Source organism: Fomitopsis serialis (genome assembly GCF_022376445.1).
Source record: "Fomitopsis serialis strain Sig1Antser10 chromosome Unknown B0H18scaffold_73, whole genome shotgun sequence".
NCBI classification, from domain to species: Eukaryota; Fungi; Basidiomycota; class Agaricomycetes; order Polyporales; family Fomitopsidaceae; genus Fomitopsis; species Fomitopsis serialis.
Genome location: NW_025955033.1, coordinates 177,780 through 200,615, shown reverse-complemented (window position 1 = coordinate 200,615; position 22,836 = coordinate 177,780). Strand labels below are relative to the sequence as shown.

The window sequence follows — 22,836 nt, the reverse complement described above, 5'->3', positions numbered from 1 at the left end:
CGAGTCGACCGCGTCTCCCGTTCGACGAGCCCAAAGTACCAGCAGACCCGCCTCACCTGTTAAACGCGCGACCAGTGGCTCCCTGCAGATCTCGGACACCTTGCAACGCCAGGCAAGCGCTGGAGTCATCCGTAAAGGAGGCGTGGAGAGCAGGATAGACGTGATTACACGCGACTACGTGCCGCCAAAGACACAGAAGCGGTCAAGATCTCAACCGAACGTGAGTGGTTGTCCATATGATTATCGCATTCGAACGCATGGGCTTGTGCATGAGCGATGCAAAGATATGTTCCAACTGGTTTATGCTGGATGAAGGACATGCATTTGTCTTCGCGCTGGATCACCAATCCCAGTACCGCTCTGTACGCGGGACGACGGACTACACTCCGGAGGGTAGTATATGTTCTTCTACCCTGTACGACCTAGCACGGCTCATCTGAGGAGAGGGCAGTCATCACGTTGAGCTACGTGCACTTTGCGAAAATGCAGTAGAATACATCCGTATTTTGTACTTCTCTGTGGAATGCTCGCTGATACACTGGTCCGGCAGCGTGATACTCGTGACAGATTCATTACGGCGCGCGACATGACGGAAGAAGTGACTGCGACACTGGACATGATGTCCTTGAACCCTCAATCGGCATCTCCGGGGCACACTGCACGTCTCGCAGCAGCCACAGGAGTCCCGATCAACCGCCGCGTACTCGCCTACCATGAGCCACCGCCACCTTCGTCCTCCGACCCGCTACTCGCTCAAGCTCGCGAGCTCGTGCGTCCACTCTACGCGCGTCCAGGTGCCCTCCCGACGTCCACCTCGTCTTCTACAAGCAAAGGCCGCAAGATCCCGACCGCGCCAGAGCGCGTGCTGGACGCGCCCGGAATGCTGGACGACTTCTACCTGAACATCGTCGCGTGGAGCGCACAGAATACACTGGCCGTCGCGCTCGCGGAGAACACGTACTTCTGGCGCGCGGACAGCGGCGACGTCGTGCACGTGGGCGAGATGCCCGAAGGCACGTACGTAAGCGCGCTCGACTTCTCGATGGATGGCCAGTTCCTCGGTGTTGGGAACGGCTCGGGCGCGGTAGAACTGTGGGACGTCGAGACGCAGACGAAGCTGCGCACGATGACGGGTCATTCGACGCAGGTCGGCTGCTTGTCGTGGAACCAGCATATCCTGACGAGCGGGTGCGGGGATGGCAGTATTTGGCATCACGATGTACGCGTGGCTCGGCATAAGGTGGGCGAGCTGATTGGCCATCTGGGAGAAGTCTGCGGCCTGCAGTGGCGCAGCGATGGCGGGCTGCTCGCTAGCGGCGGGAACGACAATGTCGTGAATGTCTGGGATGGTCGCATCGGCGATGTCGCTCCCGGGACGCGTGGCAGTGCTCGTGGACGAAGAGGAACCACACCGCCGCGGTCAAGGTAAGCAACACGGTCGACGCCGAATTCGCGTGCTGACCACTTCTCTGTCCATATCCACAGGCGATCGCGTGGTGTCCTTGGCAGCCTTCGCTCCTCGCGTCCGGGGGAGGCACGTCGGACGCGACGATCCACATCTGGAACACCACGACGGGTGCGCGCCTGCACTCGGTAGTAACACCGTCGCAAGTGACTTCCATCCAGTGGTCTCCGCACAAGAAGGAGTTCCTCAGCACGCACGGCTACCCGACCAACGCGGTCATGGTGCATGCATACCCATCAATGGAGAAAGTTATCGAGATCCGCGATGCGCATGACTCGCGCGTGCTCTACAGCGCGATCAGCCCGAACGGCGACGTCGTGTGTACCGGCGCAGGTGACGAGAACTTGAAGTTCTGGCGTGTGTGGGAGGCGCCGAAGGTGAAGAAGGGCAAGGACAAGGAGGCGAGCAGGTCGGGCACGGGGAGCACTAGCAGCGGGATTCTGAGCATCCGCTAAACCACATAGTACTAGGATTCACGGACATCTACAACTCGTATTGGTTGGTCTTCAAGGTAAGCACACGTACACGTATCTCGACTGCATACACACACGCACTTCTACGTCCGTTATGCTACTCTCTTGTCGTATGTTTGGCTACTTGGTGTCTGTACTCAAAGCATTATCGTCATGCCTCGGCGAGCTTGGTGAGCAGAAGAGTGACGCGCTCCGCCTCCCTCCTCCCGCTGATGATCGCCCCCGCGATGCTCCCTCTGTGGTTCATCTCCGTATGCTCGCCGGCAAACCCAAGGCGGCCTCCCCAAAGTGGCTTCGCGAGCTCTGCGAAGTCAAGCGGGCCGCGTCCCTCGCCGGCGATGCTGGGCGTCGTGGTCGAACCAAGTGCGAGCGGGTCCTTGTGCCAGTCCGTCATAACGGAGCTCGTCGGTTTGGCCGGCTGCGCGGCGGGCTGGAAACGCGAGACGAGGAACGTATGCACAGCGTCAGTCACCTCCTCGAGCGAGAACTTTGCAAGCCCGAGGGCGGGCGTGGGTGAGAGGTAGAAGAGGAGGGTCGGATGCTGATGCGGCAGGGATGGGCCCGCGAAGGAGGCGACGACGAGCGTGGTGGACGATAGCACGTCCTCCACTGTCTCTGGGTCACCGCCCAAAAACTTGGTTGCTAGTAAGGTGAATGACCCTACCGAGCCCGCGTTCGGCCACCAGGCCTCCGAATAGGTGAGGACGAGCTTCTCGAGTATGCCGACGTGCGTGCCCTGGATAGTCTCCGTTCTGCGCACCGGGAGCTTCGGCTCGAACAGCTTGACAGCGTCGCGCTTCAGCACACCAAGGGGAATCGTGCACAAGACCGTCGCGGCACGGTAGATGCCCTTGTCCGTCGAGACGTTCACGCCGGACTGCTCTTCCTGGATCCGTATGGCGGTCTCTCCGAGCTGAATGCGAGTGTTGCCTGTGTTCGTCGCGGCGGAGAAGACGCGGTCGACGAAGGACTGGAAACCACCCTGGGGCGCGCCATCGGATCCCGCGAAGTTGTCCTCCCACCCGGTCCAGCGCAGGCTCACCTGTTCGAGGACGGCATTCAAGGGCACCTCGAGCGTACGAGCGAAGGCGGCCGCGGTGCTGGGCGTGGATGAAGTGCTGAGTTTGGAATTGGGGTCGAAGAATGCAGCCGAAAGGGGCGTCGTCGGTGAGGGTGATAGAGACGTGCTATTGAGAGCTGTGTTGCGGGCAGCTGCGTGCGTCTGACCAAGACGATCCCGTAGGTCGTTGGCTGCTGATGCGTCAAGAAGGCCTGTATGGGATGTACTAAGATCAAATCACACTCTGGATTCCGTCAGAGTACGATGTTCACCATTGGCGCCGTATATGGCATTGTCAGCCGGTTTTGCTACATCGACTGCCTGGATGAATTGGTGAGGCAATTACGCGTCTTTGATTGATCTACACTCACAATGCCAAGCTCCTTCGCAATCACTTTCGCAGGATTGCCCTCCTTGTATCCTACACAATGTCGAGCCGCGATCAGCTTGCCTTGCGTAATTTTATAGGCAATGCACGTACCGTGAATAAAGCTGCACCCGAGGTCGACGGGGACGTGCGTACCCTCGGTATAGGTCCGCGCCCGTCCACCGATGCGCTCTCGTGCTTCAAGGACAAGCACCTTGTACCCGCTCTGCGCGAGATGGCGTGCGGCTACGGCACCAGCCCAGCCTGCTCCAATGATGATCGTGTCCAGCGAAGCCATAGCAGCGTGCATGAAATAGCAGGCTAGAGACACTGGATGTTGCGGTGAACGTTGAGAGTAGATCGCGCACCGCTTGATTACCACAGATTACTATCAGCTCCGCGAAGATTGTACCGCGCTCAAGTACTTAGCCAAACACAGTGCAGTCGTGAACCAAAGCCTGAGCCAAGCCTGAGCGCACTCGGAGGCTCCCTAGCTTGCCAGTGTGAAACCGCGTTCACGTTATGGTAGTACTAGTAGAATGACGGAGACGGCTGCACGGACATCCGCTCCGGGCCGTATGTCCTGAGAGTCGGCGGGACCTCCACTCCGTTCGCACCGTCAAACAATGTATGCATAGCAGTCGGCGTTGTTATAAGTACCTAAGTAGTAATTGACAACCTTTGAAAGTGCGAGGCCACAAACTCAAAATGATTGCAGCACACATAGGCAATGAGATCGGTCCCATAGAAAAGAACGTACAGACAGTACAGGCGCATCCTGAGGTCAAGGACTCCAAGATTTGCCTGGATTAGAAGTAACCCTGTCTAGATAGCACATAGCGAAGACAGTTCTAATGCAACAGAGCGATACAGAATGTCGATGGAACCGGCATGGTGCGATGAATGAGCGGACTCGTAGTCTCCAAGTGCAGCGAGGATACAACTATTGAGCATCGTGTCTCCAGCACGCGCCGCTCGCCTGGCTTTTTCGCAGCGTTCGCAGCCGCCGCCTTCGCCTTTTTAGATTCCGCGCGAGCAACCTGAGGCACGTCAGTTACGGGTGCATGAAAGCCGGAGGACAAAAAACACACCTTCTCCTCCTCCTCTTTCCGCTTCGCCTCCTCCTCTGCCTTCTTCTTCTCCTCTTCCTCCTTCTGCTTGGCATCTACACCGTTCTGGGACGCCACCCTTGTTCTTCTTCTTCGGCCTCGCGCGCGGCCTTCTCCTCCTCTTTGATCCGCTTTATCCGCGGGTCGTATGCAAGCGCGAGGTCGACGATGCTCCGCAGACGCGCCGTGTCCTCTTTCTGCGCCGCGCGCGCTCGGACTTGTTTCTTCTTTTCCGTGTAACGTTTGTCGTCCCCGGCTGCACGCAAATCACTCGTCAGCCAGTGCGCAACTCTCGCGTCCGTCACGCACTTATCGCTGCCCTCGTTAACCTCCTTGTCGAGGTACTTCAAAGCTCCGCCAGCTGTCAAAGTTGTACCAGAAGTCGTAGAACGCCGAGACGACCTCCTTGGGGTCCTCGTAGCCGCCGAGCATCGGCACAGGTTGCTTGCGGCTGAAGCGCGCCTCGCGCTCGAACACGGGCGCAAAACCGTCGAAGAAGAACTTCTGCGGGTTCCTCGCGCTCTTGAGCTGCTTCTCCACCGGCACGTCCGCCTCGAGCAACTCGTAGTACGGGTCGACGGAGTCGAACTGGCGCCGCCGCTCCGGGTTCGTAGCACCTCGAACGCCTTTGAGATGCACTTGAAGAACGCATCGTCGTTCGAATCGCCGGCAAGCCCCGCCTTCTTGTCAGGGTGGTGCTTGAGGACCTTTTTCCTGTCTGTGAGAAGGTTAGACGACTTATCGTATAGTCAGGATCCAGCAATGTGCCCAAATGTGGTGCAGGACAGTCACCGCAACATCGGCTCTGTGGCCGGCGGGATGTACTGAGCTTCTGATCCTTCTAGTAGAAATGTCCCTTTCAGCCGTAGGAACAGTTCTACTGGCGAAATGGAGCCCGTGATTTGACGGAGATGGCCTCTCGTCCTTCGCATGGGCGCCAGGTTGCGTCTGAGTCTCCTCACCCCTGGCTCACTGCAAGCAACCCACGACGTACTCCCGAGTTGGCACCGAGTCGTGCAAGAGTGGCGGCCACACGAAATACGTCTTTCGCTGCCTAGTCACTCAGGACGACCGTAGGTACACTGCGTCCGCGTCCACTTCTAAATAACTCGCTGCCGATCCACTTGACTTGTGAAAGGCCAGCGTGTACGATCTATGGCCGTGAAGGCCACATCCGAGCACCTGCTGGAGTTGGGCAATAACAGTGATCACAAGTACGAGTACCATGACCACTGTATCAAGTCGTGACGACTTGATGTCCCGGACCATGGCTGCTCTACCCTCGGTACCCTCAGGGTTGTCGTCCTTTGGGATGGACTGCGTAGCGCCCAGAGCCCAAGGCTCCGTCGAGGTAAAGCTCAAGACACGGACGAGCGAAGGTCTCTTCAAACGCAAGAATGTACGTACGTGCGATTTTTGATCTGATCTTTTGTTGCCTGTAGCGCAGATGTGAAAGCCCGAGCACCTGGTAGTGGTCTTGTTTCTAGCGACACGGAACGCGTCAAGTCAGAGTGTCCGGGACTGAGCAGCCTCATGACGCACCTTCCACTCCTTCGGATCCAGCAACGACAGCTCCTCGTCCTCAGGTTCGTCTCCGACACCGAGATCATCCTCGCCGTCGACACCGGTACCGTTCATCGCCTCCAAGCGCCTGCGTTCTTCCTCCGCATGCTTGTCATGCTCCTCGAAGGTGAGCTTGTGGACGGCGCGCTTTACGTGGGCAAGATATGCCGGACAACAGGTAAGAGTCTGCGTTCGACAAGCTAAGAAACATGAGCCGCATTCCGTCAAAACAGCAACTATTCCGCGTACGAGATATCGATTTGCCGGACGACTCCGGGGCCGTCCACGACGCGGAAGTGGTGGAGAACAACGTGAGGTTCTCTATGTTCGCCATCGAGTTACCAGCCTAATGAGGGTGAAACGGAAAGAGTGTAGGCCTGAAAGAACACCGAACGGTGATTTCTGCAAAGCAGCGAGACACAACTTTTCTGATTTCAGGCGCTCACGGGCAATTCCGATCCGACTTCTAAGCGCCCAAATGTATTGCACAGACGTGCTTTCACGTGATGTCATTCCGACGCGTCGCGTCGATCAAGCGCCGATCCCAGACTTGGTTCATTTCGAACGACTCACCATACGCGGGTCGCAGCCCCGTCGAACCGCTTGCGATACACATTATTCGGACATTGATAGACCCCACAGGCATAACAGAGCTGCGATACACAAGTACTCTACATATACACTGAAACCGTGGTTCTGTGGCAAGTACTGTGCTGTACGTGTGTAGTACGAATGTTGAAGTCTTAGCTTACTTTCAGCAGGCCCAGTGCAAGATGGCGTTGCAATGATTAAGGACACCAAACTTGCTGCAGCTTTTTGCCGTATCAGTCTCCAAGCTCTCCGTCTAAGCGAGCCACTCAACGCTCACGAGGGCCTTCGAAAATACTGGCTGCGCTGGACGCTGCTATTGCCCTGACGCTACCGCCAGTTGTCGAACCGGTTTGCAGAACAATGCTGCGCTCGAATCCTCAAAAGGTGCGTTCTGAGTTTGGTGTAGTGCGAAGCACAATGGTTGACGCATCCGGATGTTTGTGTCATGCTTATTGGGTTCCATTAGCCTCCACCCTCTCTTCTGCATTCTGGCACCTCGCATCCACCACCGCTGATGCAGCCACCGCCAGTGGCGACGGCTAAGCCAGCTCGTCGACCTCCAGTCGACATCCGCGGTGTCCAGTGTAGCATACGGTCCTCAAAACGAGGGACGTCAATAGTTATACACGCTCGCGGACGAAGACCACGGAGATGAACGCTGCGCCTATCTTGCCCCTCTACTCGTACAAAGACTACTATCCTGCTCCAGCTGTGGTGTATGTGCGTCATGAAGACGAGGCGGACGAACTCATACAGCACTCACGGGTATGTCCACCTTTGATTAGTAGTCCTTTGTGCTCACCAAGCGTCTGCATGACTTTGATGTTCCCAGACCGCTAGGCTTTGATATGGAATGGTCGTAAACTGGAGGAACAAGGCTTACACAGAGCGTCGCACTGCCGTCGTACAGCTGTGTGACAAGCGGATGATCCTTGTCATTCAGCTTAGCCAGATGAAGCGTATGACTCTTCCTCTCCACATGCGTCATTTCTCAAAGAGAACTTAGGATTCCGCAGAAAGTCAAGGTATGTCACGTACCACCGTCGGACAGGCATTGTGACTGACTACGTCTCAGGAGGTCATCGAGTCGCGCGATATCGTGAAGATGGTGAAACATCAAGAGTGAGCCTGTTGTAGTGTCCAGTGGACTGTCGCTAACAGGGACGGCACAGACGATGGCGAAAAGCTTTATCGCGACTACGGCATCCTCGCATCCAACCTCGTCGAGCTGGGCGCGTTTGCGCACCGTGCAGACGCGACTTTCGCGCGGAAGTACAACAGTCCATCGTCGCGCTCGCGAAGTGGTCGAGCACTATACGGCCAAGACGCTCGACAAGGCAGAGTGCGCTCGAGCAACTGGAGGCCGCGCCGTGAGTGAGGCAGTTAACGTGTAGTAAAGACTCTCTATCGATCCAGTCTAGCGCATGCTGAGCGCAGTCTCGGACCTCCGGCAGACGCTGCGAACGACGCACATTGCGCCTGGTCGTATACAATCGCCTGCTTGACATGCGGCCGAGCAAGGACGGTCCTGGTCCTGCCGTATGGCAGCAGTATTATACCACGTTCTCGGCCGGCCGGCGCGGGCAGTAGTACCGCTCGCAGCACCTCCGCGAGTTCATCGTCCATTCGGTGTCGTACGTGGCGACGCCGAGGGCTCAAGAGACGCGTCCAAGTCCTCAGCACTCCGCGGTATAACTTGTGCACTACGCGATGCCCCTGCAGGAGATTGCGCTACGCTTAGGTCGAAGGAGAACCGCTGAAGGAGACAGTAATGTAAGTCACTTGATATCCTAGTGTGGAGCATCAGACACATACCGTGCGATTGATAGATGTAGTCGTCGGCACTACAGCGACTCGCTCACGTTCTCATGACGCTCAAGGCTTGTACAGTCAGAGCAGGGTCTGGCGAGACACCGCGATGGATGTACAAGCTGAGTCCAAAGATTAGCATGCGATACGCTTGGGCGTAAGTACGCGACTCGATAGGACCTCAACATCTCCAAGCCATATTTGCTCTATTTGCCATGTAAGACGGACGGCTCGAATTGCCAACTACATGTATGACAGTTTAGAAGCCAATGAATGAAACAAGACTCAATGTAAGCTGATATCAAACGTTCAGAACTGATACCAAAGTAATCTGGATCATTGAATAACGAGTCACGGCGACACTGTTTGGGCGTCACTCAACTTCACCAATGTCGATGAGAAGTTCAAACGACGCCGACCGTTGCTTCGAGTGACGAACTGGTCTCATACTTAGTTCGCTTGCATATCGCCATGACTACTAGGTTGTTGCATCGACGTACCGTACTCGGCCAAGCGCAGCACAACGAGTGCTCAAGACAATGAAGAAACCACACTATCAATACACTATCAAACCTCATCTTCGCTCGCGACCACTGCAGCCAACGACTTGCAGATTAAATCCAATCACGTTCCTTCCTTCTTCGACGTCCTCCTGCCTCGAGGTGACCAATGAGATCCTCTGCCGTTCGACGACTGCGAGCTAGGTCTCTGGATCTATCAGGCTCTCTCTCGGAGCTGCGCTTCCCACATTGCTGACGCTCAAGCCGGTGTCCGCTGCTTCGACGTCGTCTGCACACGCAACGGAGATTGTAGCGATGACCTGACAGTGCACCGTTCGTTAACATGGCTGGCCAGCCACGTTCGGCGTTGCGATCGGAGCTGCTCTCTTGCGGTTGCTGGACGCTTCGCCGCTGGCGGCGATTCGGCACGACGACGCTCTTGCCCTCTGCCGACCTGTGCTCGAGTCTCCTTCCGTGCGCGCGTTGTGAGGTACTGGCTTGGGTTGCACGCCGGCTGAACGGAAGCCATCTATGCTGCCAGAACGCAGTTTCTTCATTGTCGGCTCGTCGACAGCTACTTGTGTGACCGCACTGTCCTTTTCGCCTGCCCTTGTTGGACCTGCCCACCAGCGCCATCCCCGCGTGAGACACCTGCAATTGCGCCTTGTTGATCGTCATCTCGCTGTGGACGATCGGATGCACCTTGGAGCGGGGTGACGGGCGGGCAGGGGAATTCTCTGTTGGCACCCGTCCTTGGATCCAGAGAGCCCGGCTGCACTGACTGGCACACAGACTTCGCCATCTCTGGCGGTAATGTCGCAGTCTGTGGAAGTTTCCACTCCAGGGCAGCGTCGTTCTCCGGCCAGACCACGTTTGAAGCTAGCACCTTATCGAAGATATCGAGTATTTCGCGATGCGTTCTGTGCTCTACGCCTACGCGGCGCAGGCGAAAGTTGCCGGTAAACGCAACACGAAGGTTTTCGAGTAACGACGTCAATGGTTCGTTCCCAGGTACTTTTAAAGGAGGCACTCCCTCGATAGCCAAGATTGTTTGGTGTCTGCGACGGTGTCCCAATCAGGGGAGCAAAACAGGTACGCAAAAGCGCCATCCCCCCTTTTGTGGTCATGATTTGTGTGTCGGAGCATGATGAAGACAAGGAGCTAGTAGAACGACTCTAAGTCATGGCGCGCTTCGTGGGTAATCTCGCTCCGCAAGATCTCAATGGCCATAAAGTAGACCGTGCCCTGGCGAACATCTCAGACAAGGCAACGATGCGGAATAAGGGTTACTTACTGTGCGCTCCTTGGAGTCGTTGTCTGGATCCTCCTTGCTGCGCGGCTCGTAACCGTGTTGAACACAGTACTCCTCCCACTTGGCGAGATCCACTTGCATTTTGCGCCTATATAGGAACCACTTCCAGTTGAAACTGTAGTCGAGGTCCTGGATGAAGCCTGAGAAGGCGGCACCCTCTGGAGCGATCATCACATTCCCTTCACTGATATCGCGGTGGATGACCCCGCCTCGTACGCCCGCCGATGTCCTGTCGTAGTCGCTCGTCAGCCAAATCCTGAGCAGCATTGTCGTAGCTTACCCTCTATGGCGTCTCGCAGCGCCATGGCCAGCTGCTTCGTACGCTTGAATCGCGAGCGGCGTACCGACCGTCTCCAAGACGAGCCGTGTATGGCTCCGTTCGTTCAGCCGCCCCATCTCCGGTGCGTTGTGCGCCCCTGCAATGGTCCGGTAACCGACTAATTCATGCCCGGAGGTGCACGGCTCTGCGATCTCAGGCGCCGCGCATTTGCCTCTCGTTTCCGCTCTTCCTCATCGCGATCACCGAGTTCCTCGGCGTGAATGAAAGAAGCCACGCCGAAGATCGGTTCGCCCCCGTGGCGTCTCGTAGCGCCTCATAGAAGTCGCTTTCGCGGAAACGACCCGACTGCCGCCATGACTCCTTCACGACGTACCTCCTACCCTTGTTCTCCTTTCTTCGCCGACTTTGTACGCCTCCCATACGAGCGTCGCTCGTGAGAACAACTCCGGGTTTACGAAGAGCAGCTTGTACGTCAGATACGTCGTCTCGTGCTTCTGCTTGTCCGTCACTGTGATTCGCCGCACCGCCTTCGGTGTCTCGTCCGTGCTGACCCAGTCGGGATCGCGGTTCTTCTCCAGCGAGTGCACCAGATCTAGATCCGCCCTGGTACCTGGCTTCATCGTAGGGTCCTCTCCAACGACTGTGCACCCGGATAGCCTGGGATGGAGCAGTCGCCACAAGAACTCGTGGAATATCTCTGGACGCTTCTTGTATTCGAATCGAGGCGAACATATCGCTCCCACGCGGTCGAAGCGGAAGATTCGAGCCTGGTCCCCGTATATGCCAACGACAAACGCGAATAGCCTCCCCTGCGAGAGCATGATGTTCCGCGCGCTCTGCGCAAGCTGCGCCAGTGTCGCCTCATGCGTGGTCGCGCGATTCTTCACCGGGTCATCGGGTAACTCTGAATGGAGTACGAACACCAATGTGACGTCTCTCCACTGGTAAGCTGGTTCTACAACGGATAGCGCTGGCATCGTCGCGATTACGTCCGGCTTGGTTGGATGTTGCTCGGACTCGTATGTCCCAAACGGGAATTTCATGATGTTATGCCGTAGTTGTAGAACTGAGGCCGCGTGTCGGGCGGAAATGAGCTGACCAGCTGACTCAGTGCCTTCACCTACAGACAAAGTCAGCAAAACTGTGTAGCCATGACGACACGCGTACACTTACCAGTGGGTCATGCATCTTCACTTCGGCGTTGTCGATCGGGACCACCTTGAACAGTCCACCGGTCGGTGGACATCTGGGGACAGTCGTATGCGATGGCACCATGCTAGACAGATAGTCGTCGACGGATCGGGGGTACTCCCTGATCCGTTCGTCCCAGGCAGCCATCTCCTCTACGTTGCTGTTTTTAATGTGGTCGAGATCGCTGTGGTACTGCTCGGACCGTCGCTAGCAGGGCGGAGCTTTGTCAGATATGTGTGTCGTGGTGGGAGTGCTCGGAGATGCCAATGTCGGATGTCGATGTAGTCAAAATGAGGATGGTGGGAATGGGGAGCAGAGTGCGAGGGCGGCATGTTTACGCGTGCGCGAGGGATTGAATATTGATGACCAGCTGCCAAACTAGGAGGGTCCACGGAGTTTCGAATCCGAGTCAGTATCTCAGCATGTTCGCCGCAGAATCCGGCCCAGGCTATTGCAACTCTCATTCTGCCCTAAAGCAGTGCGTGTTAAGATGTGTTCCCGTGTAGCAGTACTTGTCAAATTGCACGAGGAACACGCAGTGGCTGCCTTTCGCGTCATCTGGGTGATGGGGAGAAAGTGGACGGAGCCACAGAGACGCCCGTTCGCCACAAGCGCCCACAACCATTTTCGTCCCGATTTGGAGGTTCCTTGTTCAGGCCGGTTCAGGCTTTGTATTTTCGTCATGAAAAGGGGCCTCGAGCCCATGGCGCCAATGTTGTGGTTTGATCTACATATCATACATAGAGCGCAATGTAGGAACTAAGGAAAAGTAGACTATTATCTGATCGCCTGGAGCTCGACATCACTGGTCCTGACAAGAAAAAATGTTGGAACAAAACGAACGGCCGAGCGGTGAATTCAATAGAACAGGTCCCACAAGCAGCATCCCTCATGATGACACATATCACATATAGCTGAGAGGCACGACGAACATGTTCGATCAATACAACCGTTCATTTTTCGAACGTTTCGCGATGCGTCATGACTCGACTCATGAGAGGTACCTGTAGTATGTTGTATACTACACGGGCCGGCCTCGCGACGCCAAATGCGAAAGAGTTGACCTCATTTTCAGGCGGCGCCGACAGATGGATAGAGGTTGAACTTGAATCAAGGCAAAACTATCTTCATGTCAGTTATAGGAGTAGCAGATGCAGCTCCAGAAAGCAAAGACACTCGTACGTAGTACCATCCATGTCGACCACTGACGATCTAGATCACACAACGTACATCACTATTGAAGGCGATGCTAGTACCCTCGCGACTACTACATACATCGCGCATGCTTCATGCTTAGCGCTTAGCGTCGACCAACGTACGACATAGCAGAATGTTTGGTTCGCAAACGTATTGCCAGTTGACATTGCAAGTTACTGGCAGGTGTGGCAGACGACATGAACAGTCAACGTTTCGCCGCGCGGTGGAACGAGATAGATGGATGAAGGAAACCGGTACTCTATAATACATTCCAAAGTCCCTCGTTTACTATACTCAGGGGTGCCTACGCACATTACAACTTCTTCTTCTCCGACTTCTTCGATGCCTTCCTGCCGCGGGGTTGGCTGACCGTCCTCGGCCGCTTCGACGACTGCGCGGCCAGGCTTTCCTCGACCTCGTCCTGGTCTGATCCCTCACGACTACGCTTCCCAATGCTACTGTCCCTCGACCAGTATCCCGTAGCTTCGACGCTGCCTTCGCGCGAACACGAGTCGACCTCCGCGGAGCAACTGGGGCAAGTCCGCTGCGTCAGAGGTGCTCGGCGCACCGAAGTCACGACGGCCCGACGAGCGAAGGTTGTAGCGGTGGCCCGGCCTCGCGCCGGCTGCGTCAACGTTGCTCGCTGGCCACGTCTCAGCGACATTGCGACGGGAGCCCGCGTTCCTAGTGACCGGAGGCTTTGCCTTGAGGCGATTGAGCGCGGCGGCGACTGCTCGCGCGCGTTTGAGGATCCGTTTGCTCCGGCGACTCGGACGCATTGGCCTCTGGTTGTTGCGGTTCCTCGTCCAAAAGAGCAAGTCCATGAGGCGCGTCCGGAGCATTCGGACGCTCGTCAATATCTGTGACGACCTCCTCGTCGCTTGGCTCTTGGGCTAGCATCACACTGGCATCCTCGTCGTCGCTATGATCGGGAGTCTTCGAGCCGTCTTGCTCGTTGTCCGACTGCTCGTACTCAGGCGCGGCCTGCGGCGGGGGATTTCGTGGGTGGGGAACGGAAAGTCGGCAGCAGTGGTGTGATCCTTCGTACCCATCGTCACGGGCTTGCCCCTCGATCTGTCATCGGTTGGGTATGTCCTCGGTTGCAGGGGCAACCCACGGAATGGCCGCATCAACGGGCCACTCTTGGCCATGCGCGTCAAATACTGAAGAACTTCTTCATGTGACCGACGATGGATCCAGCGACAAGGAATTCCTCAGCAGATTGCGGAACTTCCAAAGATCGTCAAGGCTCGTTACCAGGACTGGAAGAGGAGCTTGCGGTGTCAGCAACCATCTTGTACTGGCACGTTGATCTAGTCGTCGAGGCAGAACAAGCTTCCGAAGGCCCACTTTCTTGTGATGGCCATGTTGTATGCCGAGGACGATGAACACAAGGAGCCAATAGAATGACTCCAAATCGTGCCGTGCTTCATGTGTGATCTCGCCTTCCACACTTGAACAGCCATGAAGAGCAACGTTCCTGACATTCGTGAGGAACGTATCGATCGGAGATATCATATACTCACCGTACGCTCTTTGCTGTCGTTCGCAGGTCAGACTTCCATCGGTCGGCGCGGTTCGTGCCCATGTTCGACGCAGTACTTCTCCATGTTGTCAGATCCACATCCCAGCCACGCTTTGCAAGAACCGTCGCCAACTGAAGCTGAAGTCGAAGTCTGGATGAAGCCGCGAACGCAGAATGAAGGCGCGAGATCATCACGTTCCCTTCGCTGACGTCGCGGTGTATAATCCCAGCTTCATACGCCCTTCTGTGTCCTGCAACCAGAATTGTCAGTCTACAAGTGAATATATACCTGCATTGCGACGTACCTTCCACAGCATCGCGCAGCGCTAATACGACCTCCCGCGTGCACCTGAAGTCCGCCAGCGGCGTCCCAACCGTCTGGAGAACCATCCGCATGTGACTCCGTTCATTCATCCGCACCTTCTCAGGCGCATTATGCACCCCAGAGATCGTCCGGTGACCCGCCTTCGTGTCCTCGGGCACAGGAGCTCCAGAGGTCTCTGCCTGCTCACAAGCTTCCGATGTGCTTCATCCCTCTCGCCGTAGTCCTCGCCGCATATGTACCTCGCGACACCGTACGTGAATCTGGCCTCGCCTAGGCCTGTACCTCCGCCGCAAGTTTCCCTTCGACCTCGACGTCGTCGTTGGTCTCTGCCTCGACCACGCCACGATCCTTCGTCTGATTCTCCTTGTTTCTTCGAGCTTCGCGTACTGTAGCCTCTCGTAGAAGCCGACCTCGTCGAGGCGACCAAGCTGCCGCCACGTCTCCTTCAGAATGTAACGTTCGCCTGTGCTCCGATTCCTCTTGTCGACGATGAACGCTTCCCAGATCAGTGTGCGCGGGAAAACAGTCCAGAGTTCACGAAGATCAGCTTGTATGCGAGGTACGTCGTCGGCTTTCCTTCTCGTCCTGCATGGTAATCCGTCGCACTGCCTTCCGCGTCTCCGCGGTCCGTTTCCATTCATCGTCGTACCTCGATGCAAGCTTGTCTGCCAGCTTCCGGTCCATGCTCGTTCCCAGCTTCATCGTCGGATCCTCCCCGACGATGGCGCAACGCCTGTCTCGCGGGTGGAACAAGCGCCACATGAACGCGTGCAAGATCTCCGGATGATTCTTGTACGCAAACTTGGGCGAGCATATCGCACCGGCGCGGTCAAAGCGAAAGATACGAGCCTGATCGCCATATATACCGACGACAAACGCGAACAGTCTCCCCTGCGAGAGCATGATGTTCCGCGCGCTCTTCGCAAGCTGCACGAGCGTCTCCCAGTGCGTCTGCATGTTCATTATCATCGGGTCGGCCGACGCCAGCGACTTGAGTTCGAAGACGAGAGCGACATGTCTCCAGCGATGCAGCGGAGAGATGAAAGGTAGTGTCGGGAACGTCGCAATGACGTCGGGCTTCGTGGGGTGCTGGTCGTGTTCGTACGGCTCGAACGGAAACTTCATGACCTTGTGCTCGTAGTTGTGGAACTTGGGCCGCTTTCTGTGCGGGAACGGCCTTACCATTCGCTCCAGTGCTTTCATCTGAACACAACCGTCACATCAGCTATCGCGTGATACGGTACCGTCTATTGCACACTGACCAGTGGCCCATACATCGCGTTCTCAAGATTTCCCACTTGAATCAGCTGGAGCGACCTGCCCATATTAGGGCAGGGTGGTACAGGTGTATCCGACGGAACCATCGTAGAGAGGTACCTGTTGATGTTGTCCGGGTACTCCTTGATCCTGTCGTGGATCTCCCGCTGCCAGGACGCCATGTTCTCCTTGTTGTCTCGCTTCGCGTCGGCAGCATCGCCTGCGTATTGCATGCGGCCTTGGTCACGAGGGGGGTTACTTTGTCAGACATCGGAGCGTTGTGTTGGGGGTGTTCGGAAATGTCGATGTCGACGTCGATGTCAATGTAGTCGGGATGAGAGTGGGAGGAGGAAGGAGCAGAGTGCGAGGTGGGCATGTTTACGCGTCCGCGAGGCATGTTTGATTCGGAGTTGATGGCCAACTGCCAAAATAGGACGCGGTCCACGGAGGTTCGGATCGTCAGTATCTCAAATTCGGCCCAGGCCGGCAAAACTCACGGCTTATTCTGCCCCAAAGCGGTGTATTTTCGTGTTAAATTGTTCTCTCGTGTAACAGAGCTTACCAAATTGCACGAGGGACGCGCAGTGGCTGTCTATCGCGTCGTCTGGGTGAGGGGGAGAAGGTGAAGCCACACTAGGCGCTCGCTGGCCACAGGCGTGCGATGCACGTGTTCGTTCACCTGCCCTTCTTGGCGATTATTCGCAGGCCCCACAACCATTGTCCTCCCGATTTGGAAGTTCCCTTGTTCGGGCCTTGTATTTTCGTCGCGAAAAGAAGACTCGAGCACATGGCGGCGCCAAGCCTGTGTGGTATGATCTCTCTAGATAGCAGAGTACTACGGCAGATACTAATGAAAAATTCACTACTTATCTGATCGTCTTGAAGCTCGAAGCCACCTCACCGCAAGGCCGGCACGACGGATGCGTAAGGGTAGAATTGAGGACAAATGTTCCTCATATCAGTTCGAGGGAGCACGCATCGCAGATGTAGCTCCAAGAACTCAAAGATACTCAATCATCCGTGTCAGCTACTAACATAGATCATACAGCGGAAATCCCTGTTGCCAAAGGCGACGGTAGTATCCTTGGTAATGAGGTACTAGGTAAACAGACTCGCGACCTGCTGATCTACGGTTGACTGCCTCCTCGTCATGTCGTCTGCCGTATCAATACGTCTTTCTTCTCTGTACTATCCGCCGACTCGTAAGCAGAAGGCTCTGTGCTCTTCCCAACCTTGAGCTTGAACCATTACACCGTTCTTCGCCCTCACCGTGCAGTCCATCATACAGTGATGTACGTCTCACTGACACCGTTTCACGGGCACTACAGGGCCCATCCCTGCTTCGCTGCGCTCTTTTGCGATCAGTCAGGACGCGCTCGATACGGCGATGCTCTCGTAACTGCCAGTGGCATCTTTGCGTTCGATAGGAACATAACCATCACTGCTATGCGGAGTTACCGTTTCTTTGGATTCAATGGACGTAACATTTTTTTATTTTTTTTTTTTGGAGGGCCATCACGGATGCCTGCAAATGACAATGGGTCATCCCAGGTTATCCAGCCTGCGTATGGGTTTCCCCATAGTCGCCGATCCAGGGTGAAAAATGCTGCTTACGCACGGTTTAACAACCAGTGTGGGACTCACTAATCCGGTTCGAGGTCTACTCGTAACGCCGGCATCCTACCCACTAAAAAACCCTTGTACTTTGTCCAGTCTTCCGGGAGCGCATGTTCGTCCCACAGGACCTTGTTCCACGTGGCCAGGACCAGCTCCCTCTTAATGGCAAACTGCCCGTATTTCTTCTGTACTGATTCGACGTCGAGCGCCAATCTATGATTCAAAGCATATCGCAGCTTGCTCGCCACCGTCGTCTTCTGGTGTTCCCATCCGTCCTCCGCTGCGTGACCTATGACTCTCTCGCAGCGCAGTTTCCAAGTCAGATGAACAGCTTCGGATATTAATATCCGCCATAGCCTCGTGGCTCCTGGACGCACTCGGCCCTTGCTGGTCTTCCATTCCGTCAGGCCTAGTGAAAGTACGTCTACTAAAGAAAGGCGGGGCCAAGGCACGTCCACTAACTTCTTCTCCCACACCTTCCGTATCAGCGACCAAATTAGGGCTTGGCCCGTGGCTTCACACTCGAAGATAATATGTTGGACAGTCTCTAGGGATCCACAGTGGCTACACTGTGCTCGATCCTCATATCCCTGTATCTTACTCCAGTACGGGCCGCATTTCAGGCCATCATGCATAATTTTCCACAGGAAAACCGCAAAAATCCTGCTAAAGTCTTTATGCCGTGTACTCATCCAGATTTGACCAAAGGTGAGCGAATTGTTCGCCTGCAGGTGTTGATAGACTGCCGCCAGGTTATCTTTCGTCCGGCGCCTGGTCTCGACCTGGCGGTGCTCCAGGATCCCTCGATACGCCAGGGCTTGTGTGAGGGCGTTCAGCCTCGCCCCCGTAAGTTCAAAACGGGTGTCAGGATCCTGCGATGGCATCACCGCCATTGTAAAGTCTCTTGGAGGGGTCATCGATGCATCCTGGCGAGCGCGTTCTAGAGTTTGCCAAGCTCCGTCTCCGGCTATTCTACCGAAAGTAGTGGCGGCGCATCTCTGTCTGAGACGATTCAACAGGGGCTTCATATGCGTTGCCAGCGGGACACTGATCCATCCCTTCGTTTCCCAGGTCGGGGCTCGATCAAAGACTAGGTCAGTAAGCACATCATTCGTGCTGAGGATGTTAAGGGGAGCGTCGAATGGACGTAACATTGCACCTTAGCACATTCGAGTCGCTGACATCTCGAGGGCCTCCAATACTTCACTTTGCGTCCAGTTTGGCCCGCCTGCCTCACCCTCGTACCGTCACCGATTCATCTGAGCTTTGTGCTCACTGCTCAACATAACCGTGTAGATACAGGACAATGGCTGATTGAGAATACAATGTTGAGTCGTTCATATGTTCATGAACTATTCTCAGGGGATTCGGGAGCACTGAAATCAACGCAACACACAACAAATCCGATATCTAAGGAAGCGTCGTCATCAATACATAGTCCGAAGCGAGGAACGACAGAGATGTACTACAACTTACCTCTCGGAGGCGACCTCGGAGGGAACATCGGCCCGCCAGTCCAATAATTCTTGACGTCAGGCTCGTAATAGTCTGGGTCGTCCCGGTAGACGTTCGCGGATACGCTAGACTTTCTATCTGGCGAGACATACACCCTGTTGGCCCTCCAGTGACGTAGAGACATGTCGAGGAAAGTTGCACGCAGCCGAGCTCCCTGAGTACTGTGGGGTCGCTCAGGCGCGGGAGCCATGACACGGCTATGTCTGCGGCATTGAGCAATGGGGGTCCGGAGGTTGAGGGCACGCCGTTTTCGACGTGTTGCAGACTTAGCGCCGCAAGGTTGTCGGATATGTTCTTAGAGTCGGACGTGGCTGGCCTGAGGGATTCGGCCAAGCCACGCTCGCGCGCATCAAGCGTTAGCACGTATAACCCGTGTGACTGCGCAAGGTATCAGGCCTGCAGGGCGACGCGAAGGATGGAATGCTACGTGCCGTTGCGACAGCCACGCGGCCCTGCTCGAAGGCAAGGTAGTATCCGGCCCTACTGCGGTTACGTAGGTTTGCCTCGTCTGAATCCGCACTATTCACGTGCGTAAGATCGACTTCGAGTACAGCTTCTGGGACGGAAAGGTTCCCGTCGGCAATAGACTCGAAGTCGCGGATCAGCACAAGGCGCCCGTCCGCTAGCATGCACGCAAGGTCGCGGCCGCTCCCGGACAAGTGCGCTGATCAATGGAAGGCGCGCCAGCGGCTCAGTAACACGCAACCATTGCTGTAGTGCGTGGTCAAACACACCTGCTCGAAACTGTCCCCAGCGGTGTCCGCCTGCTGAGCGCGTGACCTCAGTCTGAGGGACATCGTCAAAGGGATTCGGTCGGATCCCAGAGTCGGCTCCGGCTTCAGCACTGTTCGCGCGAAGCCCCTTTGGCCAGAAAGGTGGAGCACGACCGTGTTGTCTTCACGGCCGACCACGCGGACCCCGTTCTCACCGCAGAGCACGACATGCCGTGTATTTACATCCACGTAGCATATCTCACCGAGTGGCTCCATGCCAGCGTGGCTCGCCTGGAGACCATGAATCGTCTGAACCAGCGTGGCGGAAGGCAAGTCCCATAAGTAGGCGGTATTCTGTGAGGCAGCCAAGAGAGTTGGATAGACCACGCGATAAAACCGAGTGACGTCGGGTGTCGTCAGGACGGTCCATGGGCGAAGACAACCTCGTCCGCTACGGCCGTATGCACGTTCGGCAATGCGTGATGCGTTGATCTGACTTGCGTCAGGTGCAGAGACGCACACGGAATCGTCTACATGATCCGCCAGGCGCCATACCTCCTTCTGGCCGGCTGCTCGATCAAATACGAGGTAGCCATGCCCATATTCGACGTGTGTGTAACGGCGAGCGTAATGCTTATCGACGGTGAGCGAAACTTTTATATGACCACTGCCTCGTGCACTTACCGAGGGTGTCCGCCACAGAAGCCAGCCTGTTCTGAGGTCTGTAACGGATATGGCTGCTTTGGCGTCGGTTCGGTTTGATGTGAACAGCAGCCCGAGCTCTTCGTCGATCTTGAACCGATGAACGTCCCGGCTACTTTCGCAGTACGCTCTCGTATCAGGCTCCACACGAGTGACGCCCATCCAGTTCTTGTCCAGGACAAAACATCGTCGACCTAACAGTCGATCAGCACGGGATTGTACCGTCCACTCAAGTAAGGATGAGTTTGCACAGCCACTCACAGTATTCTTTCCATTCGTCGCAGGCATCATCCTGAATCGGATACCGTTTGTTTGAAACCTTCGCGTCAGCAAGAGATACGCTCTCGGACGAGGCATAGGCGTGGTATAGAGCCGCATTGCGGTAAACCGTCCATTCGTTGCTTGAGATGACGTCGTTCAGGTAGCGCGATGTCACTCGAAGGTTTCGCAGAGATTGCAGAGGCAAATAGCGCGTCAGCTTGAGGAGCAGTTCAGCGGGCATGGACTCGAAACCAGAGAGTGGCGGCATGAGTGGCACTGTCGGTTTAATTAGCACTAGTTCAACGTCGCAAGTTCGCAACACTGGACGAGTGGCGTCGGAGCACGTAAATGGTACCGCAAGAGCCCCGAGCTGTGTCGAGTCGCCCGCGGAGGAAGGGGAGGGCATTCGAGCTCGGAAGTTCCTCAGGCTCCTCAACTTACTTAGTTGGACCTGTTTTGGACAATGAACATGCAAAGTCACGTGACATTGACTAAACATGATTTCGTCACAGCCCGGGGAAACGCGGAAGATAGACACTTGCCAAAAAGTTGACAGTAGGGGAGGAGTAGGGGGGGGGGGGGAGGAGGAGGAGGAGGGGATTCCATTTCGTCGCCACGCTCGAGCGCCGTAGTGCTCGTCAAGATGGCCAAATTGACAGGAGATGGAGCCTTTCGCCAGCAGCCAGCAGCTTAGGACGAGGCTACTGAGAAGCGCTTCAAGTTGATGACACTGAGTAGTGTATCGCTGTACAGGTTATCGGGGAAGTTACGGACGCCGTTAACCCGATCACGCAAAGGAAGACAAGCGCTTCGAGGCAGCCTATTCAAAAGTCATTTTGCTCAGATCTGTGCACATCTTGGTTTTATGCGCTAGGATATGGGCCAGGCCCGAGTTAGGTCTCATACGTTATCCCAAATCGCGCCTCCTCCATAGCACCCCATGTCTCCGGTGACAGTAGGCAGCTCAGACGAGCTCAATTCTCTGAAGGCGGCACATCAACGTCATCACCAAGTCACAAACCTGGTGCAAGCCTAAACGTGCCATGACTGGTCCCGATGAACCTGCAATGCAGAGACAGAGCGTCAATGCATGTAACGAATGGTGGTTACAACCCAACAAAGCACCTATGTCAACCATAGATCAGCAGCACACAGACCAGCATGAAATCACCTCTCTCAATCAGCCATCACGTCCTCCTTCTCATCTTGTTCCCCTTCAAATCCAGCCTCGGCTGCAGACTTAGCATGACCAGCAACATCCGCTTCCTTCGCGGGACGCGCGTCCGCGACGGAGCACTCCCGCACGACCTTGCCGTGCATGTTCTTGAAGAACACGGTGTCGCCCGTGCTCTCGACGAACTTGCACTGCGTGAAGCTCCGCCAAAGCGCGTAGAGCGTCGGCTGCCAGCGTCCGCATCAGACGACGGACGAACGGGTGCACGACTCGGACGAGGCGACTCGCCGTCGAGTCGTAATAGGATTAGTCTCCGAGCAGGGCTTGATTGCCTCCGTCACGTCAGAGAGGTTATCTGCCGGGAGGGTCAGCAGAGGTTCGAGGTGAACGGAAGGGTACTTACAGAATGGTACACCGACGAAGAGTGGTGGGCGACGTGATCGTGCGCGATCTGAGCGGGAGCCCGCCAATTAGCCACACAGGTTGACAGACGAGAGCGTAGACTTACACCGTGCCAGAAGAACCGCCCGACCCAGCCGAAGATCGGTCGGTCGACCGTCGCGAGTGCGCTCCGGAGGAACGTCCATTGGCCTACATGCATCAAAGTCAGCATATGCCCACGTCGGCACTACGGCAACGTACTCTGTGATATGGCACAGTAGGGTCCGAGTGTTGGATCGCCGCACAGGACCGTGACTCTATCGAAGACGTTGAGAACGTTACCGGGAGAATCATGAAAAGGCGGACATTACAAGCGACTTCGAGCGAGATCGCGGCACACCGCACGGAATGCAGGGCGTCTTTGTCGCGCATTGGTCTGAGAAGAGATT

At 55.9% G+C, this 22,836-nt stretch overlaps 9 protein-coding genes across 9 annotated transcripts; 2 read left to right on the top strand and 7 right to left on the bottom strand.

The window, feature by feature from the left end:
• Positions 1 to 148: 148 nt before the first annotated feature.
• On the top strand, positions 149 to 1,018 carry B0H18DRAFT_842644 (uncharacterized protein; the record flags this gene model as incomplete). The annotated part of the gene is made up of 2 exons (XM_048039511.1): positions 149 to 220; positions 551 to 1,018. Coding segments are annotated over 2 exons (540 nt in total), but the record flags the coding sequence as incomplete, so codon positions are not given.
• Positions 1,019 to 2,089: 1,071 nt separating this feature from the next.
• B0H18DRAFT_881475 (amine oxidase) lies at positions 2,090 to 3,663 on the bottom strand (the record flags this gene model as incomplete). Its single annotated transcript, XM_048040847.1, has 4 exons — positions 2,090 to 3,210; positions 3,271 to 3,319; positions 3,370 to 3,419; positions 3,480 to 3,663. The coding sequence occupies 4 exons, from the start codon at positions 3,661 to 3,663 to the stop codon at positions 2,090 to 2,092; spliced, it is 1,404 nt and encodes a 467-aa protein (XP_047889910.1).
• Positions 3,664 to 4,333: 670 nt separating this feature from the next.
• Positions 4,334 to 6,465, bottom strand: B0H18DRAFT_1026289 (uncharacterized protein; the record flags this gene model as incomplete). The annotated part of the gene is made up of 7 exons (XM_048029800.1): positions 6,287 to 6,465; positions 6,017 to 6,237; positions 5,878 to 5,957; positions 5,182 to 5,192; positions 4,804 to 5,157; positions 4,457 to 4,605; positions 4,334 to 4,405 (listed from the first exon to the last, which is right to left on the bottom strand). Coding segments are annotated over exons 1-7 (972 nt in total), but the record flags the coding sequence as incomplete, so codon positions are not given.
• A 33-nt stretch (positions 6,466 to 6,498) lies between these two features.
• Positions 6,499 to 8,716, top strand: B0H18DRAFT_1026286 (uncharacterized protein). The gene is made up of 12 exons (XM_048029799.1): positions 6,499 to 6,738; positions 6,799 to 6,864; positions 6,891 to 6,976; positions 7,095 to 7,190; positions 7,217 to 7,352; positions 7,385 to 7,397; positions 7,499 to 7,587; positions 7,628 to 7,653; positions 7,704 to 7,750; positions 7,790 to 7,998; positions 8,083 to 8,369; positions 8,533 to 8,716. The coding sequence occupies exons 2-11, from the start codon at positions 6,822 to 6,824 to the stop codon at positions 8,367 to 8,369; spliced, it is 1,032 nt and encodes a 343-aa protein (XP_047889908.1). The 5' UTR covers positions 6,499 to 6,738; positions 6,799 to 6,821; the 3' UTR covers positions 8,533 to 8,716.
• A 421-nt stretch (positions 8,717 to 9,137) lies between these two features.
• B0H18DRAFT_1106455 (uncharacterized protein) lies at positions 9,138 to 12,233 on the bottom strand (the record flags this gene model as incomplete). Its single annotated transcript, XM_048032685.1, has 9 exons — positions 11,703 to 12,233; positions 11,637 to 11,649; positions 10,903 to 11,595; positions 10,530 to 10,758; positions 10,232 to 10,478; positions 10,112 to 10,182; positions 9,530 to 9,995; positions 9,258 to 9,471; positions 9,138 to 9,226 (listed from the first exon to the last, which is right to left on the bottom strand). Exons 1-9 carry the CDS (start codon positions 11,865 to 11,867, stop codon positions 9,138 to 9,140), a joined length of 2,187 nt encoding a protein of 728 aa, XP_047889907.1. The 5' UTR covers positions 11,868 to 12,233.
• Positions 12,234 to 13,230: 997 nt separating this feature from the next.
• B0H18DRAFT_1106454 (uncharacterized protein) lies at positions 13,231 to 16,445 on the bottom strand (the record flags this gene model as incomplete). The annotated part of the gene is made up of 10 exons (XM_048032684.1): positions 16,145 to 16,445; positions 16,030 to 16,084; positions 15,417 to 15,970; positions 15,155 to 15,352; positions 14,863 to 15,066; positions 14,748 to 14,791; positions 14,444 to 14,693; positions 14,103 to 14,397; positions 13,610 to 13,991; positions 13,231 to 13,412 (listed from the first exon to the last, which is right to left on the bottom strand). Exons 1-10 carry the CDS (start codon positions 16,255 to 16,257, stop codon positions 13,231 to 13,233), a joined length of 2,277 nt encoding a protein of 758 aa, XP_047889906.1. The 5' UTR covers positions 16,258 to 16,445.
• Positions 16,446 to 17,667: 1,222 nt separating this feature from the next.
• On the bottom strand, positions 17,668 to 18,795 carry B0H18DRAFT_881518 (uncharacterized protein; the record flags this gene model as incomplete). Its single annotated transcript, XM_048040849.1, has 1 exon — positions 17,668 to 18,795. One exon carries the CDS (start codon positions 18,793 to 18,795, stop codon positions 17,668 to 17,670), a length of 1,128 nt encoding a protein of 375 aa, XP_047889905.1.
• Positions 18,796 to 18,853: 58 nt separating this feature from the next.
• Positions 18,854 to 21,257, bottom strand: B0H18DRAFT_1026275 (uncharacterized protein). Its single transcript, XM_048029798.1, has 8 exons — positions 20,833 to 21,257; positions 20,554 to 20,765; positions 19,937 to 20,502; positions 19,863 to 19,867; positions 19,588 to 19,820; positions 19,251 to 19,534; positions 19,118 to 19,230; positions 18,854 to 19,051 (listed from the first exon to the last, which is right to left on the bottom strand). Exons 1-8 carry the CDS (start codon positions 21,236 to 21,238, stop codon positions 18,987 to 18,989), a joined length of 1,884 nt encoding a protein of 627 aa, XP_047889904.1. The 5' UTR covers positions 21,239 to 21,257; the 3' UTR covers positions 18,854 to 18,986.
• Positions 21,258 to 22,008: 751 nt separating this feature from the next.
• B0H18DRAFT_1122236 (uncharacterized protein) lies at positions 22,009 to 22,819 on the bottom strand (the record flags this gene model as incomplete). Its single annotated transcript, XM_048034478.1, has 5 exons — positions 22,009 to 22,233; positions 22,410 to 22,457; positions 22,515 to 22,597; positions 22,649 to 22,702; positions 22,759 to 22,819. The coding sequence occupies 5 exons, from the start codon at positions 22,817 to 22,819 to the stop codon at positions 22,009 to 22,011; spliced, it is 471 nt and encodes a 156-aa protein (XP_047889903.1).
• Between the last annotated feature and the right edge of the window lie 17 nt (positions 22,820 to 22,836).